Source organism: Calypte anna, chromosome 2 (assembly GCF_003957555.1).
Source record: "Calypte anna isolate BGI_N300 chromosome 2, bCalAnn1_v1.p, whole genome shotgun sequence".
Taxonomy (NCBI): Eukaryota; Metazoa; Chordata; class Aves; order Apodiformes; family Trochilidae; genus Calypte; species Calypte anna.
In genome coordinates, this window is record NC_044245.1 from 42,290,210 (window position 1) to 42,306,320 (window position 16,111).

Sequence of the window (16,111 nt, forward strand, 5' to 3'; positions counted from 1 at the left end):
TACACTAACTTAAAAAAAATTGTGATTTTTGACTCTATTTACTACACACTATGCAATCTGTACACCAAACCCAGACATTTACAATCATGCTAAGCAAAGTCAGCAAATGCATTATGCAAATAATTGAGCAGAGCTACCTTAAAAGAAAATATTCCCTTGTCTCAGTATAAATGTAAATGAAAAGGTATGAGTGAGACTTGAATTCCATTAAGAGAACATAGAACTAACTGTACCATGTGTACTTCTGACATAAAGGTAAAAAAACTCAAACAAAAAAACCCCAAAACAATAGCTGAGTACACGAAGATGCTCTCCAGCTTATGCTCCCAGAAGCATAATGCTTTATTCTGACACCACCACTGAAACAGTGGATGTGTGTATCCAGTGTGATGTTATCATGTAGAGACACACAACCCACACATGAATGAACGAAAACAGGTTGTTGAAGTAGCACAGCTGCTCAGTCTTTATAGATACAGACTGTTTCTCCCTTTGCACTGAAAACACAAACATACTGAGGCGAATTGGAAGGAATCATTCCTTTGTGAATGAGATTCATGATCTGGAAAGTGAAAAAAATTATCTCTGACAAGTGTGGGAAGTTGTACTGGTAAAACACTGAGATCCGTGGCTGAAAGGTACTCTACGAGAAAGGCAGCAAACAATTTCTAGAAAATTTTTCTGAAAAAAACCCCAAAACCAGAAGATCACAATCTTGACCATATGATGAGGAGACATCAACAGTTTTGGAGAAAATTGGGGCTGTGACTTCACATTTTGCCCAGCATAATCCAGCAGTACTGAAAACCCCTCCCTAGTTGTGTTGGCACACGTTTATGCAGTTGTAGAGTAAATGGCATGGCTACCTCAGATTATAACTAATGGTCTCATTGCCTGGAAAGCGTCGTTTATTGCAGAAGTACTGTTTGCTTATGGAGGCCTAAATGATAGTAAAATATGGTATTTCTAACTTAATTGCAGTTATACAAACTTGTAGCACAGCTAAGAACAGATTGTAAAATTATGATCAGTATGAAAAAATGTATCATAACTGTGGAGAGAATCTAAGTTTTGACTAAATTTTGAGTTCCTTAATATTTAAAGCATGGTAGATTGACAGCACTTGAAAACACAAACAGACACAGTATGATTGTGTTTTCATCCAAAACACTAAATTTGCATTTTCTAATTGCCTTTTAATTTTTTTACATAAATTTATAAAAGTAGAACATAAAGAAGGATCTAGACAGATGTAATTAAAATATAGCTCCTTAAATACGTACCTGGATTTCATGTTCAAAACAATATTTACTTCCTGACTGGAGACTTGAAATTTGTGAAGGAACTTAATGATATAGTCAAAATGTTCAAACTCAAGGAACATACCAGCATCAATAAGCTGTAGTATCAAACAGGAGGAAGAAAAGTAAGCACACAAAAACCTGTGATCACATGTATTGCCAGAGGCAAGTGGCAAACAACAGTGGGAAAAACATCACAGTCAATCTCAGTCCAAAATAAGAGATAACTGGAAGCTTGTACCCCAAGTTCAGCTAGTCACATATAACTTTAAAAAAATACTACTGAAATAATATTAAAGTGATATGCTTGAGTTTTAAAACAGGCAGGTATTTCAGAAATTCCAACAAGCTGCAAGTAGTACTATCAAACTCCTACCTTATGGAAGATAGTGATTAATGTAGGCACAGCGTCTCTTCTATTCCAAGAAGCCACATGCTCAAAAATTTTCAGAACAACATCTACAGCTGGCTAATTTAGACAAAAAACCCACTATCAGTCTTGTAACTCTGATCAATTAAAAAGCTTCATATTAAAACAGGAACTTTTGCTCTTTTTTCCCCAAAGATACAAGTACCAAAGTAAAAACCAAACTTATTACTACAAATGGCATAGCACTCAAAAAACAAACAAATAAAACAACCTACTGATCAAATATTTTTAAAATGTTATGAGGTCACCTACCAGTGTATTGATTTGTACAGCTAGATTCAATATTTGAAATACTTCCTGCAACAAGCAGTTCTTGATCAAAGAAATCAGAAGATCATTCAGAACTCGAGAAGCAAAATTCACACCAGGAGTAACTTCTCTGTAGTATTTCATAAATATTTCGACTGAAAAAGCAATTAAAATAATGACACTTTGGGGTAACATGCTAAATATTTAAACAAGTTATTTTCTTAAATTTTAAATGTCGTGTAATTAAGCGTAACCCTAAATTATCCAGGACATTATGGGATGGGGACAAAAATTAGGTTTGGCAAGTGCATCAAGGTAATAAGGCCTTTCCAGACACGAATGTCTAGGAAGTACAGTGTTATCATGGTGGATACATGGTGGATGGTCTTACAGCTGTTCCAGGTCTTAGCCTGGACAGAGAGGTGCTGCAGGGACTGCTGGTACTCAGTGTTACTGCATTACGACACTCAGTATCTCAGCATGGGAGTGTGAGACTACACAGGGTGCAATAGGATCCCACATTCACATCATACTACACTCTAATAAGCTTTCAAAACCTGAAGACTGCTCAGGAGAGGTGTAAAAGCAATGACTGGCCAGAGCAGAATTTAACCCTTTCTGATTGAACTCAGAAGCTGAGATGAATGTGAATCAAATATAGTCTCTATAATGTGTTAATTGCAATTGTTTGCATATAGGGTAATGTGAAAGGACTGAACTCAAGCTGTCTGGGCTCTGTAAAAGCACTTCATTCACTTCAAGAGCTTAGGTCTAAGGTTTTGGATTTGTGATTTTTGGCCAGGCTCTTCAAAAGGCCACAGTTAAATTCTGGTTCTTTTAAACCTACCCCTGCTCCAGTTACAAAAGCCTTGTAGTTCCATCCAGGCTAAATCCATTTTCCGTGGAAGAAAGATTTAGAACAACCTCCCGAGGTAACTGTGTATCTGATTACCTAGCTTCAATGGGAAATGGGAACAGGAAAACATACAGATTGGATGTATCTGAAATCAGAACAACTTCTTCACTGCTGAAGTGGCCTGCATTTGTCTCCCAACAGCCTATTTAATTTCCTTCGAATAAGCTAAGTATCAGAGAGACATCAAAAGTTACTACAATACCATACCTGCACGTTTTAGAAGGCCACATTCTTTGATACTAATATATGTCCTAAGTATTGCCATGCAAATCTAGAAAAATAGGAACAAAAATACATAGTAAAATGTCACCACTGTTCATGCCCAAAAGAAGTACTACCTACAAACATGAGTTTTTCAAGTCAACAAACTTTACATTGCTTTTACTTAACCCATACATACTGACAAAATACTGTAAAAATGTAATTGAGTCTGTAGGCAAAGGCATTATCAAAAGGACAGCAAACAAAACAGAAAAATAATGTAAATTAGTTGTTTGGGAAAAGAGCTGCTGGGACCAAAACTGCGTTCATGTGTGTGTATATATTCACAGCAGTCAAAAAAGAATTTGAAAATACAGTTACTTTGGAACTCACTTGAGTGTGGCAGTCTGTATACAAACAGAGAACATGAATCAAAAAGGTGAAAGTGAAAACGTGATGAACAAAAATTACACCAATGCACTAAGATGACCAAAAAATCATCTAGAAAGGAAGCTGCTAGCACTGATTGTCACAAACAGTCCCTCATAAGGACACAGAAGACAAAACCTCAGAACTAACTTGATTTTATGAACCATTTCATCCCAGGCCCACTTGATCTAAATAAATAAATAAATCCACACCTAGATATTTTAATATGCTACTAATCTATACTATTATATATTATTGGGACTGGAACATTCTTATCTTAACATCTTTTAGGCTGTCAGTTTTGTGATATGTAAATGTCTTACTCCATCTCTGCAGATGATGAAATAAAGACTACTGAGATTAAACCTTAAAATTCCAAGCTAGGAAAAGAAAACACCAACTCTTTTTTACTTCTGGAATATTTACAGCCTTTTTGCACAGCAATTTGAATGGGTCATCCTGAATACTATTTTGTGAAATAATGAAAAATCAAGAGATAAAAAAACTCCCTGAATTAGTAATCAAGTTATTACAGAATTCAGTCAATTTTTTTTTTTTTATACATAAGTTCAAAATTAGGCAGGATCCACACATGGAGTCTGTTACACAGCAAATGAATTATCATCAAAGAAGAAGATACTGGCTTGTGGCCAAGACATCTTTCTTTTCTCAAAACTGTTAAAATGTTCAGATTACCAAGTCAAAGGACAGAAAAACTGAACATTTAAGTATGTTGAATATAAATAAATCCTATTGTTTTATTTTGAAACAGTGTCATAACATTGTTGAACTATAGTCTTAGATGTGCTTTTCAGAAAATCATGTAAATTCTTTGATCATTAACACACACTGTTGCTTGGCAACAGGTTAGCTAATTCAATCCAAATCTCCAATCCCAGGTGGCTCAGGGCATTTCCAAACCAAACTTTAGCACACATTTACAGTATGTACATTAGTTTGCTCTGTTTTAGAATTTGTTTTCCTCCTTCTCTGGACTAATTTCCCTCAAAAAACACCAAGATTGCATCTGGGACTCTGACTGTTCCAAGCATTAGCAAAATTGCTTGGAAAATCCACGTGTAGTAGTGTTTAATCATAGGAAATGTTACATTACATTCATAAAATACACTAACTGTGTACTTAATTTACAGCTTCTAGCAGGCTTCAAGTGACTTAACAGTTTCCATTTATAAAAGGTGTAACTGAACCTACAGGCTGTGTAAAAACGTGAGACTGATTTAATCATGGTAAGATTTAGAATGAAAGAACATGAAAGAGACAAGTCCCCTTTTCAAAAGGCACCACAGACCATTCTGTTACCTGCCAGTTGATTCCACAACTCCTTTATCTGACAGTTCAATAAAACACATTGCAAAAGAACTGTGTATTTTGTAGAAGTAACCAACTGCCCAGCAAAACACAGTTCTACTACAGTAATACAGAGGTGCTTAAATCAGAAGAATAAGCACCAGATTTTATTAAATCCTTCAGCATCTCACAGTCAGTGTACACTCTGATAGTAAGTGGTAAAACCCCCATCCTGCAGCCCTTTGCTCACTGAGATCAAACCCAGGATCTTTTTTAAGAGATTCTGTTTATGAACTCTGTGGCATCTCTGAGACATGCTCCATTCTACATGTGGCTGAAACTGACCAACATTTAAAAAATTTATTTAAAAGCAGTATGAGAAAGTAACAAAAGGACACCCCAACTTTTAATTTCTTTAGGAAGAGAGATGAAAAAATAAACAAGCACCACAACAGAAACACATGCCCGAAGCCCTGAAGATGAAAGACAACAGTAATCCAGAAAAAACAAAAATATCCTGTTTGTTTCTAGTTAAACATTCACAGGATGTAGGAAAAAGACAGTAAGAAGTCAAAAAAACCCCAAACATTTCTTTAGAGTATACAACATAAGACCAAAAAGCTCATGAGTAAAGTGCACAAAACAAAGATGGAATTAGACACACAAATAGTTTGCACAATGATGTCTTTTCAAACCACTTATTTTTTGTAACTCTACATTTATTATCTATCCTACAGTCTGAAGTGTCATCCAAGTGACTACTACATATTAAAGTATTTCAATAAATAAGCAGAATCACAGAATAGTGGGGGTTGGAAGACCATAAAACCATCCAGTCTAACTTTCCTGCTAAAAACAGGGTCAAATAGCGTCGGTTGCTCAGGACCATTTCCAGTCAGGCTCTGAATGTCTTCAAGGACTAAGATTCCATGACCTCTCTGGCCAACATGTTCCAGTGTTTGCCAACCCTCATAGTAAAAAAGCCCCATAATTCCTGCACATATACTGACCTTCCTGTGATTTCAATCTATGCCCACTGTCTCTTGACCTTCTACCAGTCACCATGGAGAATCTGGATCCATCTTTAACCTGCCATTAGACTGTTCTAAAGAACCATCAGATCTTTTACACACCCTTTAAACACTTTGGGGAATATTTAAAACTGTCTTAATAGTATTTTTTTACTTTGCTTTATACAGTCATACAATGGTTTGGGTTGGAAGGGACCTTAAAGATCATCCAGTTCCAACCCCCCTGCATGGGCAGGTTGCTCAAGGCCCCATCCAACCTGGCTCTGAACACTTCCAGGGAGGAGGCAGCCACAACTTCTTTGGGCAACCTGTTCCAGTGTCTCACCACCCTCAAAATTAAAGATTTTTTTTCCTAACATCTAACCTAAATCTCCCCTTTTCAAGATTTAAACCATTTCCCCTTATAAACCTATGTAAAAAGCCCCCCTTTCTTGTATGCCCCCTTCAGATATTGGAAAGGTGGTATAAGGTCACCTCAGACCCTATTTTCTCTAGGCTTTATTTTAATAATTAAAAAAAAGAGTTCTCACTGAGTGAAATTAAAGGTAATTAAAAAAAAATAAAACTGGTACCTTATAGAACTTGCTGTGCTTAAGAACATGCTGATTTTCAAAATGTGATGTTTTTAAGAATTAAATCACTGTTGTGTTGTGTGACTAACTAATCACAACTATGAGGAGTACTAAATCCCAGTCAAAATGTTACTTAATAAAAGAAAGAAATTTCAATTATGGGGAAAGGCATTTCCTTCAAAAATTCTCATAACAATAACCACTGAAAACAAAATACTAAGCAAGTGGACTACCAGTATGCATAACAGTCCTGAAGAGATTTATTTCTCCTGTATTTGACTAGATGACTTTGTTGCTGCTTTACCCATCTTCCATTTCTGTACTTTGGTGCCACCATGAGGTGCTTGGCCTGTTATCATTTTTAAAGGAACAATTCATAGAATCATAGAAGGGTTTGGGTTGGAGGAGACCATAAACATCATATAGTTCCAACCCCTCTGCCACAGGCAGGGACATGTCTCACTAGATCAGGTTGTTCAAAGTTGCACCAAACGTGGCCTCCAACACTTCCAAGGAGGGGTTATCCACAAGTTCCAGAACAACCTCTTCCAGTGTCTCAGCACCCTCATATTGAGGAATTTCTTCCTAATGTCTGTCTAATTTAAATCTACTCTCAGTTTAAAACCGTTTCCCCTCTCCCTATCTCTGCCTGTCCTTATAAAACATCATGGTTTGAAAACATGTCTCCTTTGCCCACCACTGGACAAGTATTTTTGTTTGCAAATATTATGGCAATTGTTGCTTCATTTAAGGACATTACAACATCTTTAAACACACAAAACTTCAGAAAGTAATATACCACAGATGGCTTTTGACTCTAAGAATACACGCAAAGTCTGGGTTTGCTTTTGGGTCTCCCAGTGGCTGGGATATCAGAACCTCACAATTCTACTACATTACACTTGTACAGCCTAATTCTTGCTATTTTGTTGATCTACTAGTTCAAAATTCTACCTTTTTTTAAAAAGAAGAGCCTTAAAAGACCCTAAGGGGAAAAATTTCTAAACCTTTTTAACCCACCAATCTCTGAAATTTATTCTTTTTCCATATATAAATGAACAAGGGAGATGTCACTTTGCAATTAAAAACTGTTCACACTTAAAATCTGTTATTTTCTGTAACAAATATATTTACCTTTTCATCCCCTTGTTCAGGAACATGCCAAAACCAACATTTTGCTCTTTCACACCCACGTAAAGTCATGAAATATAATCTGCAATATTTACGAGGCAATTCAATCATCTCAAGCATCTGCTGGACTGAATGAGAAACCTAAAATACAACAAAACCAAAACCAAACATGAAATAAAACCAACATACAGTATTTTTTGAAACCAAACATTATTTTTTAAATGAAAATTTCAAAATACCTACAAATTATGAACAAAAGGAAAAAAATTAATATAATCTACAATTAAACTTCTGAAACAACCCAAAACTCTCCACTGTATCAGCAGCATTTTGAAGCAGACCATGATCCATCCCTTGTCATGCCATTATAGTATCTAACACACACACAAAAAAATCTGTCTTGAAGACCACAGACAGAATGCAAGAACTGCTAAGTGAGACAATGAGTAAAGAGGAGGAAGAAAGGTGACAAACTCCTGCATATCTCTGGGTAACAGTTTCAGAATTGTGGGGCATCTATTTCCTGTACTCTTTTTCAGCCATTTTTTCAGCCATTACGCCCAGCATAATGGATAATTCAGCCTGTTTTAAAACATGTGAAACCTTGTCTGCTTTTCAGTCCTTAAAAATTATAAAGCAAAAAGGATTATTTAGTTTTGCTTAAGATGGAAACAGGAATCAGCAAAGCTCCACTGTGAATAGCTGTCCTCTCATCTTTGATTTTGTTCTTAGAAACCATATTTACTCTGTGATAACATCTTCAGAGGCATGAAAACAAAAACACACACATATTAATAATTTCTGACTAGATACACAGAGAATTGTCTGAATATCTAACAAAATTAGTGCCAGATGATCAGAAATCATTAAGGCTTTAAGAACTCACAACAGCATTTTTTTCTGTCCTCAATGGCTCAAAATCTCCATCGTTTTGCAATGGCAGTAAGGGACTTTGTCCTGAAAACCTGTAATCTATAAATTAGGATAAGGGCAGTAAGTGGATCATGTAATAAAATGAGTCATACTGAAACCACTCTCATTTATCTTATTTTCCTTTATATTTCCAGTTCAAGTCACAGCAATGATTAATGAAAACGTGATTTATACAATCTAAAGCCAGTAATTCAAGTTACAGTTTGTTAATTATAAAACTGAGACTTCACACAAACTTCAAGACTAAGCACATTTAAATTTAAAACTTTGCTACTTTATCCAAGGTTTCTAATCTAATTTACAGAGATATGAAAAGGAATAAAAATATCCAGAAGTTTTCATTTCAAAAGGAAAAAAACCCAACACTTTATCAGTAATCTTGGTATTACCACATCCCTAACCATAAAATGAAACTATTTTTCCAGGAGTGAAACAAAACCTTTCATATGTTTAAGCAGTGCAGCATAAAGCTTAAGACCAGTGTTAAGTCACTGGTTTCTTAACCAAGAAATTTGGTTTAAGAACTTCAATTATTATTGATAACAGACTTTTTTCCCTGAAAAAAAGTATATAATGTTAATGGAAGATAAAAGTTCAAATTTTCAAGTGTATCTAAAGAGAAAGAAAAGCTTTTGGCTGCTCTGCTTTTTAGGGTGTCCATCTGGTCCCTTGAAAGAAGTGGGTATTCAAAAGGCAGGGTGCCTATCCCTTTCTGACAAACTATAGTTACTGAAGAACACAGAGCAATGATGCATGCTCTAACAGAGACCTCCACTAGGTACATAGTTCTTAATCTGCCTGTCTTTCTAAATAGACAGGACTATCAAGGGATAGGAAGGAGAAATATAATGTACAACAATTAAATATCTGTTAGATACTGTCACAAGTGCATAATTTTGTCCAGTGATGATGATGGGCAACTTGGTAGATCCAGGCCTGGATAAGTTCAGTGACAGGAAAAATACTGAAAGGTCAATCAGCCTCTAGCTGCAGAAAAGTGCCATTTACAGCTTGAGCTCCCAAGTCTTTCCACCAGATATTTCCCATTCCCACAGCTCGGATTTGCTCGACTGCATGTCAGATTTAAAGGGGAAGGGACCAGGAACCAACGTAAAATAGCTAGTCCTGCCTGCACAGTTCTGGAGGGGAAAAAAACCCAGACTGTTTTGCCCTCTCCTGTTCCTAGAACAGAAACATTTGCTTTTTCAACAATTTCAAATAATTTTAAGAAGGTTTAGGACTCTTCAGAAGGCCAAAGACATGAGAAATTTCAAACTCCTGTAGTTTAGAGACATATTTTACAGTTGTTTTTTACAGCATTTCTTGGTCTTCCAGAAAATATTGTTCATTGACATAATGGTTAAATTGTTCTACGAGGTCAGCCTGGCAGTGTAATTTGAAACTAAGCAAGAACCTCTGCCATGGATCTCAAATGAGGAAATCCATGTTTATAAACTTCTATATTAATGACTAATTCTAAAAACATTAATTTCCAAAATGGCTGTTGAAAAGAAACAGAAAACACTATCTATCTGTAAGTAATCCCTGATCTTCTCAGCCTTGTATGCCAAGTGAAACTGAGCATTTATGTAAGGCTAAATATCAAGAGTTACTTGCAGAGAAAAAAAGAATGAAGCTTTGACTACTGTTCTGTTACACGAAGAATTCTCCAGTGGCTGACACCTAAGAGGTACCTATTCCAGCTGAGACATATAGCAGGGCAAAAAGAGATAATGTTTTTTTAAATCCAAATAGTTTCCTTGATACAGTCAAGTGACTGCCTCACAAACAGCTGAGCTGGTGTGAACAAGAAAGTTCTGACCATTGGCGAAGTGGGAAAATCCCTTAGCCATGGTTCATTAACAGATAACAACCAAACAAGAAAACCCACAATCATGTTCTCTGATCACAAAGAAAACCAAGTTATTTGCCAATGACTTGGCTCAAACACAATGTGTCAAAATACTAAGATGCAAGCACTTATATGTATCTGATAACCATAAATACCAAGATAGAATAATTGCTATCTGATCCCACCAAATAGGATTCTGCTAAAAGAAACGAACCCAGCTCAAAAAACCCCACTAACCTATCATGAGTGATTACATTTTTTGGTTGTGTATGCAAACTAAAAAATTCTAGACAAAGTTTTCAGGTATTGAAGAAATTCCTTAAGATTTTATAGGTAAATAAAACACATTCAAAACCAAATTCTGCAGGGTTTACCAACACAGCATACAATACCATTTTTCTGGGGATTCATCACTGTAGCTTCATTGAGGCCTTTTACTTTTGGGGCATGCAATGGCAATCCTGACAGCAATTCACAATTCACAAGATCTTTGTATTTATAGTCACTGTCGAGTATAAAAACAAAAAAATGTTTAACCAAATTAAACAGGTGCTTCTCCCATATGCTAAAAATCTAAAATGGTGATTAGATGTATAAAAAAAAAAAAATCACAATTTTTCCACAATTTACACAACATCTGTAAGCCTGCTGCAAATTTTAAATAGCTACCAGTCACACCATCTTTACTTTCATTACTCCCATTGCCTGTTCCAGTATGATTATGATTTTTCTTGAGATTATTCTGTCCTGAAGTGTAAGTGCATGGAATTCAATAAATGAGTAGAAAAGACACCTGTAAACCACTTCAATTTTTTTTCACCATGCTGACAGGCAGGACTGAGATGACTTCTGTCAACTCTGAAGAAATACCTGTTTTTCAGTAGCCTGTTATGTAGTATCTGCCAATGTAATCCACAAAACATTGAATGACATTTGATGAGCCAGCTGTTTTCTTTCCTAATACCTGTCTCTACTCATCAGATTTATGTGATTTCGAAGGGAACTCCAATACAGAGTGTTCTGCCCTTAACTATTCCCAAATATGTACATTCTAGGTAACTATTAAAATGTGATGGTTTCCAAAATAAGATTCAAATACTGCTAGCAAAGTACTTAGTGTTCTCTTTCTTATTTGTATATAAAGCCACAGAAAAAAATAGCACCATTTCATGAGATCTTCTTACTTTCAACTAAGAATCCTAGTTCAGTACAAAGAACATTTCATCCCACCTGCTGCTTGGAGACAGAAACAGTCTTGCTATCCCCTATGAGAGGCCCATTCTAGCTATTTAATACCTCTCATGGCTAGGGTAATTGAAATCGTTCCTAAGTTGCACACTGTTTTTAATATAGTTTGAAATACAAATGCTTTGGCAGAAAAGAATAAATACTAATGTACCCAAATTCTTCAAAATCTGTATTTTTATCCTAGCCAATGTACTGGTCTCAGGAGTGAAAAAATAAACTGCAGCTCTAATGACTTAGAATTTTCAAGTACCCATGCAAATTTTTTTATGCTCCCTTGGGATGACAGCCTCAGATCTGACAACAGAATTGTAAGCTTCTGGGAAATTTCTGTGAGGGTAATAATTTCAGCACACTTTTTAATCTAGACATGAAACTACACATTTTTCCCAGGCACTGTAAACTATATAGCTCTAACAAATTTCTTTTTTTAAAAGCATTACTAGAACTGGAGTTTGCTCACCAGGTACAGTAACTATGTTTTCTTCTAGATAAAGCTTTGTGATGGTAACATTTTTGAGTAAAATGACAGAAAATAGCTTTGACTTCAAATGAAGGAATAAATGCCTCTTCTCTAATAGCAGAGTGCTACATTTCAACTGAGGAAGCAAAGTAATGCAGCATCACTTGTGCAAGCTTATTCTACAGCACAAATAACTATTTATGCTACTAAAATAAATTTAATTGGGTATTTTACCAGAAAGAGGAGCTTGAAACTCTCTAGTGTATAAATGAAATTATGTAATATTCTCCATTTAATAGGCTTCTGGTATACTTCAGATGTCACAGAAATGTGACTGGTGCTGCAAAAAAGCAATACCCTGTTCTATGGCAGTTAAGATTTTTTTTATGATTGTGAAAATAACTAAAATATCTGTTATTTCTCTTCTCATTACTTAAGTATTCCATCAGTTATATATAGTTTTTCTAGAAAGACTTATTCTGCTTAATTCTTGGGCTGATGTAGAATGGAAGTTTTAGTCTGACACTATAATTCATACAAACAATTAACACTGCAAGAACAGCTTGAAACTAGCACAACATTAAAGCTTGTGATTAACTTCTCATTCCATGTTTTCAAGCACCTTTTTCTAGTGCTGTTCAAATATTTGTCTGACTAAATTTTAGTTAAATCTTTCAATTCTTGCATCAGTTTAGAAAGTCCCAAAAGGCAGAAAAGAAAGCTAAAAGTTTAGTTGATTTTTATTTCTAAAGTTCTGATAAGCACTATTGTGGCTGAAAGTGTATCTTATGCTATACCCACATTGAGATGCCAAGGTGAGACACTGGCATGCAGGAAGACACACACACCTCATCACCTACCAGAAGACCAGGTAATTTCTACTGTCCTGTCAGGCTATGAATATACCTGTCTTGTACTTTGCACAGTGAAATCATATTATTTAAACATAATTATTTTCTTTATCACATAGTCACAGTAACACAGAAAAACTGAATTAAAATGCTTAGTGTTTCAGTAAAAACATCACACTTGTACAGTAACTGGTGAACATCAGGACACAGTACACATACCTTTTTTCAGCTCCACCCTTTTTTTCCTGTTCAACATCAGGCACTCCATCTGCAAAACTGAACTGTGAAGACATTTAAAATATACTTTCAGATACAGCAAATCACTACTAACCCTGTTACACTTTACATTACATACTTAAAACTGTCAGTGATCATTAATAGGTGTGATAATAGTCTTGACTGTAGAGACCAATATTGCTAATCTTACACTGTCTTTTCAAATGGACACACTGCTATTGTAATCTGTGACCTCTAAACCAGTGATTTTTAATTGGGAAAAAGGTGACAAGATAATCTTCACTTCTCTTTGCTCCCACCAGCAATTTTAAGACTCACTGCCGAATTTTAACTGCACCTGACAGATGTGTAGAAACCCACAAACGACACTACATCGAGTGTAATGTATTGAGGAAAAATCCAAGGCTTTTGCTCAGCTGTGCACCATGGTGCAGAAATAGAAAATCACTACAAATAAGAAGAAAAAATTAAGCACCTAACATATTTGTGGGTTAGAACCTGAAAGGACTGATCTAGAACAAAGTCACAGAATGCTGGCTTTATTTTGTCCATTATTCATGAAGTAATTTAAACTTCACAATTTACAGAAGCCAAAGAATGGAAGAGATGGATATGCTCTTACTGGATTTGCAAACCTCATTTTATGAGTGCCACAAATACTGCTAAGAGTTTTCTCTATGGTTAGTTTTTGTCCTTCTCACAACATTATTATTTAGAAAAGTCTTCAGAAAAACCAAAATCCCCAAATCACCCAAAACAGTACTAGTGTATTTGCTACAAGTGTTCTGCCATTCCACTCCCTCCCCAGGTCTGAACAGCTTCTATCCACATACAGGAATACATTTCAGACTGTAGCAGGTATTTTGCAGATTAACTTTGTTTGAGGCTTGGGTGGCATTAGTTGTACATATTTACTGTTGTCCGACACAACAGAGAAAAGCAAAAACAACAGGGCATTGATTTTATAAAGCCACAATACTATGAAGCACACAAACTGGGACTGACCTGGCAATACTGCAACAAGTACTTTGTAGTATCTGACAGACTCTCCTGTCCTAGGAAGTGAGGGAACAAACTGCTGCTGTTCACTTTATGAATCAGATGTTACCAGCCACAGTTCCATTTGCTGAAGAACATGTTTCCATTCTGCTTTTAAGTAATGATTTAACCAGGGAAAATTATTCCCTACTGTTTGATTACCTTATCAATTACTCATCACTTTTTAGCCATGTGAATTTTACACTTTAACTTACTCAAGATAAAATTACTATCCACTCTTGTAGTGGAAAACAGTAAAGGCTACCCAGCAGCTATGTTTAAGTGGTAGTGAGATGTAAATTCCAGTCCATTATCAAAGTAAATAATATGAAACTTGCAAGTATTAAAAGACCTAGACCTATTATCTAGACGAAGGAGGACAGAGAGTAGAAAGGTCAGATAAAGTCAGTGAGCAAGAAAATGGCTTAATGTTCCCTGTGAACTTCCAGAAAGTCAGTATGTTTAATGTAATGGCCTTTCTGTCCAAGTAATGAGCCCTAGAATGGTCCTCCTTGGATGCATGATGGCTGTGCAGCCTCCCAGCTTTCCAACACCACCCCATCCATTTTAGACTGTATGATGAGGAGCATTTAACACCAGCTTTTAACACTAGGAATGTTATGCAAAAATGGCATTGTATGCACACCTAAGTACCCTTAGGTGTTTGCTGGAACACCAGTTTTCAAGGAACTGATAATGTGGAATTACTGTAACAATATTTAGTTGGATTCCAAATTTGAAGAGGAATTGTTAGCAACGTGTTAAAAAAACATATTCTGTCAAGCAGAACTTGCGTTGTCAATAGCACAGCAATCTGTGAAACACTAATATTCTTTCTACTACAGGAAATAAAAAAAATGTCGCTGATAAAACAGATTTAGTAATTAGAATTATCCAATTACACAGACTATAATTTCTTTAGCTCTTCAGTGACAGAAAGGATGATTTCTCACTACCTTTTCATCCATGTCATAACTCTTCAGAAGTTCATCTAGGTCGTTCAGTTGTGTATCTCCAAGAAACTCCCCAATAACACCTCCCAAAGGGCTGCTTCCCCTGGAGGAGTTGTGAGTCTTAATATCTGTAGCTGAAAATGTAAACACATTACTTTATGTACATCCCATGCTACAAGAAAACAAAGCTTTTATTTCCTAAATATTACAAAGCCTTAATACCAGTGACATTGAAGAACTCCTTGGACTTCCTAATGTGAAATTTGTATGTAAAATTATTTTGCCTTTAAAGCATGAACCACTGCAAAGAAGTATTGAACTGAAATGGCAATTAAAATTCTACCCAAGCTGTATGGTCTGTAATAGTCCCTGTAGAACAGTAACACAGGCTTATTTATATAATATTGAATTCACTATTTTAGAAATAAATTCAGTTAAGCTTTGCTATTAAAACACAGCCAAAAATACGTATGTTAATTTGCTAAGCAAATAAAGACAGTCTTCACTGGAGTAAGGGACAAGCTAATTGCAATGACATGATGCAGCCCTGAACTAAATATACATAGCTCTGAGAAACTCCAAATTCCTGTGGTACAGTGAACTTGGTAAGAATTCAGCGTCAGGAAATTTCAGCACCTATTGCAGATGCCACAGGAAATGAAGAGAACATCTGACTGCAGCTTTCTGAAGCTGCTGGTTATGTCCAACAGAGGAGCACTGCCTAGAAAAGCAATTCACTGCTTCACTGAATCACATGAATGAATTTCAACTGTGCTGTGCTGTCTAGATACAGGAAGAAAAAAAATCAAATTATTATTGGACAGGTTTTTATCTTAGTCACTGGCCTGGCCACCAGATCAAGATATATCTGATGACAATGTATATAAGACTTCCACTTGAAAGATCAAGAGGGTTGATGTCACCCAGAATACCTTAAAACTGCAGTATTTGTTGCCCTCCTTAGACTGTGA

At 35.8% G+C, this 16,111-nt stretch overlaps 1 protein-coding gene across 1 annotated transcript in view; it reads right to left on the reverse strand.

Annotated features, from left to right (window-relative positions):
• Nucleotides 1–16,111, reverse strand: part of TOPAZ1 (testis and ovary specific PAZ domain containing 1) — a 144,795-nt gene that overhangs the window by 10,909 nt on the left and 117,775 nt on the right. Inside the window, exons 8-16 of the mRNA XM_030444639.1 lie at nt 15,144–15,274; nt 13,132–13,193; nt 10,746–10,858; nt 8,455–8,540; nt 7,572–7,709; nt 3,104–3,167; nt 1,984–2,135; nt 1,678–1,770; nt 1,284–1,399 (exon numbers count right to left, since the gene is read on the reverse strand). Coding sequence (XP_030300499.1) covers nt 1,284–1,399; nt 1,678–1,770; nt 1,984–2,135; nt 3,104–3,167; nt 7,572–7,709; nt 8,455–8,540; nt 10,746–10,858; nt 13,132–13,193; nt 15,144–15,274 — 955 coding nt within the window. The remainder of the gene's footprint in view (nt 1–1,283; nt 1,400–1,677; nt 1,771–1,983; nt 2,136–3,103; nt 3,168–7,571; nt 7,710–8,454; nt 8,541–10,745; nt 10,859–13,131; nt 13,194–15,143; nt 15,275–16,111) is intronic.